Source organism: Cydia pomonella, chromosome 3 (genome assembly GCF_033807575.1).
Source record: "Cydia pomonella isolate Wapato2018A chromosome 3, ilCydPomo1, whole genome shotgun sequence".
NCBI lineage: Eukaryota > Metazoa > Arthropoda > Insecta > Lepidoptera > Tortricidae > Cydia > Cydia pomonella.
The window spans coordinates 2,541,608-2,545,053 of record NC_084705.1 but is presented as its reverse complement, the minus strand read 5'-3'; the positions used below and the strand labels follow the sequence as shown (position 1 = coordinate 2,545,053).

At 40.1% G+C, this 3,446-nt stretch overlaps 1 protein-coding gene across 1 annotated transcript; it reads right to left on the bottom strand.

The window, feature by feature from the left end:
* Positions 1-2,124: 2,124 nt before the first annotated feature.
* LOC133516383 (uncharacterized) lies at positions 2,125-2,952 on the bottom strand. Its single transcript, XM_061849289.1, has one exon. It carries the CDS (start codon positions 2,950-2,952, stop codon positions 2,125-2,127), a length of 828 nt encoding a protein of 275 aa, XP_061705273.1.
* Between the last annotated feature and the right edge of the window lie 494 nt (positions 2,953-3,446).

The window sequence follows — 3,446 nt, the reverse complement described above, 5'->3', positions numbered from 1 at the left end:
CTACATCTTTGTTCATGTTTGTCCAGAAAAACCTGTTAGAAACCATCTTACGTGACGTTCGTACACCTGGATGACTTAAATTATGAACACTTTTGAAAACATCGCGACGAAATTGCTCAGGAATGTACGGTCTCGCATTACCTGTAGATAATTCACAGTAAACAGTATAAGTGCAATTAGGCAACATTATCTCTTTAAATTGTAATTTATCATTTTGCAATAAAGTTTTTAACTCGTCATCATTTTTCTGTGCCTTCGATAACATGAAATAATCGATCGCAATATTTTGAAGAGCAACAGTCTCTATTCTAGATAATGCATCGGCAACTACGTTGTCCTTACCCTGTATATGTCTTATATCAGTAGTAAACTCACTTATGAAAAGTAACTGTCTTGTTCGTCTAGGAATCTCTTTGTTACTGTCGCTATTCAATTTACTAAAAGCATATATCAAAGGTTTATGATCTGTAAAAATAATTAGTTCTCTGCCTTCATGCAGATACCTAAAATGTTGTACAGACAAATAAATAGCTAGTAGTTCTTTATCGTAAGTACTGTATTTCATTTGTGCAGAAGTTAGCTTCTTAGAAAAATAAGCTAAGGGTTTCCAATTACCGTCAACATATTGTTGTATAACAGAACCAACGCACGTGTTGCTAGAGTCTGCAAATAAAGAAATAGGTACCGTGGCAAGTGGGTATGCTAGCATAGCAGCATTTTCTAAGCTAATCTTACATTGTCGGAACGCTTCGTCAGCTTCCTGTGTCCACACTATAGGTGTTTTGTCGTTACGTTTAGCTTTGTGAATGTACCTAAGTAATAATTCTTGATGTTGTACCGCGTGTGGCAAATGTGGTCTATAAAAGTTAATCATGCCTAAAAATGTTCGCAACTGATTAACTGTTTGCGGTTTAGGATAGTCTTTAATAGCTTGAACCTTACTTTCCAGTGGTCTAAAACCTTCAGTTGATATCTCGTAACCTAGGAATTCTAATTTCTTCTCTTTAAACGTACATTTCTGTAGATTGATGGTGATACCAAATTTGCTAAGCCTTTTAAATAACTGTTCGAGATGACCGTCGTGTTCTTCCTCTGAGAGAGAAGCAACAAGTATGTCATCTAAATAACAATACACAAAATCAAAATCTCTTAAAACGGTGTTATTCATAAAACGCTGGAAAGTCTGGCAAGCGTTTCTTAGGCCGAAACTCATTCTAGGGAACTCGTACAACCCAAACGGAGTCGTAATGGCCGTCTTCTCCACGTCTTCAGGATGTACCATGATGTTATGATAAGCTCTACGAATATCTACACAAGAAAATATGGACTTACCTGCTAGTAGATAGGTGAAGTCGTGTACTCTCGCAATAGGGTAACGATCCGGTTTCGTGACCGCGTTCAGAGCTCTGTAATCGCCACACGGACGAATCTCTCCATCTTTTTTAGGAACAATATGCAAAGGACTAGACCACGGACTCTTAGATGGCCTGCAAATGCCCATCTCCACCATTGTTTGAAATTCCTTTTTTGCTTTTTCGTACCTATCAGGAGGCAGCGGTCTAGTTCTTTGATGTATCGGAGGCCCTGTCGTCTCTATATGATGATAAATATTGTGTTTAGGTGCCTCGATAAACGACAACGGCTTTAAAAGTTCTGGGTACTTGTGCAACAAATGATATGCCTTATTATCCGTACTAATTAAATTAATTGATGAGTCAGTATGGTTTATGATCGTACCAATTACATAAATACTTGTCAAATTATCAACTAACTTTTTGCCATACAAATCCACAATGAGTCTATAATTATGCAAAAAATCTGCCCCAATAATAGGTTGTTTAACATCACATACAATAAAATTCCACTTAAAAGTACGTCTCAAATTCAAATTTAACGTTAATGTGACGTATCCATATGACTTAATCTCAGTGTTATTCGCGGCGTATAACTTGCAATTTTTAACGGATTGTAAAGAGTCTTTCGCAAATTTAAAGTTTTTTGGAATTACACTCACATTTGCGCCTGTATCGACCAAAAATTTAAAACCAGAGTTTCTATCTATTACACTAAGGCGATAATTATTTACCAAGGTGCAGGGTTCCGCCGAAAACGTCTGCACGGTGTCTAGTTTCCCGTCGGCGACTGTCCTTTCCAGCTGCATGGCTGCACGCACTTATTAGCCTTGGTCTTGTATCGGTAATGGTAGAAACACAACCAATCAGGGCTGTTAGGGGTCCTCCCAGAGCGGCTGTTGTTGCGTGAGCGACTACGTGCACGTCCCTGGCTGCGGTTCCTCCTTCGGCTCCTACCTCGTCCACTAGAGCTGGCTAATTCACTGATGCGGCTGTTAATCTTCGCTAATTCCGCCGTTATAAAATCATTCGGTGAACTTTGGCGCGATGTTGTCTGAATTGAGGCGACTTCATTCGGTTTAAACGTCTCCATGACCTTGTCGGCAATACTTGCAAGGCTTTCTAAGTTTTTTGATTCTGCTGACGCTACGACTGCCCTTACCGATGGTGGTAGATGACCTTGCCAAAAATAGATTAAAGTGTCGTCCGGAATTTTATCACGCGCAAGGTCACGCATTCTCCTCAGTAGCTGAGATGGTCGTTGCTCACCCAATTCCATGTCTGACATCAATTGCTGTAACCTCTTCGCTTCTGTCTCCTCGTAAACACTAAGCAATCTGGCCTTCAGAGTATCGAATTTGTTCTCACTAGGCGGCTTCTCAAGGATATCCGCAACTTGCTGAATTGCTTGCTTTCCTAATTTTGCGATGACCATATTGTAGTTTGATTGATCACCTGCCTTTTGTTGTGCTAAAATAGCTTCCACCTGCAAAAACCATAGTCGCGGCTGGTCCTGCCAAAAATCAGGTATCTTTGCAGCTAATGATATAGCGGATAATTCAATAGTTGTTGTTTGTGGGGTTGGTGGTGTCGGAGACATTCTGCTACACCTCTTAAATTTGCTTCCGATGACCCTGGAGCCGGGGAGTTGTCTGCCCGATAGCACACGCAAACACACGCGCACTCAAGACGATTACGAATTTAACTCAACCAGATCCCCATAAAATAATTATTACTTAAGTCTGTATGCAAAATAATATTATAATTCACTGCCGTAAAAGTTCAAGGTGCACTCCATTAATGTTCATTCGGGGTCACCACTATAGGATATCTGGGAGTATATAATATGAAATGCGGCAGTACTAATTAATACGTGTATTTCACCAATCACGACCGGGAGACAACTAAAGAGCGAGCTATGCGTCGGGCCTTCCGTAGCCGCGCGGAATGCTGACAACGCATAGCAGTCCCTATAGGTATTAATTTTCCTGGTCACAAATGCGAGAAAAATAATGTTTTTGAACTAAAGAAACAGTTAAAGAAATGAGTAGCGATTATTCAATTAATATAAACATACAGCGGCGGGCGGTCATC

Bases quoted from the DNA above. Each gene is read 5' to 3' on its own strand.
- LOC133516383 (XM_061849289.1), bottom strand. From the start codon at position 2,952: ATGTCTCCGACACCACCAACCCCACAAACAACAACTATTGAATTATCC.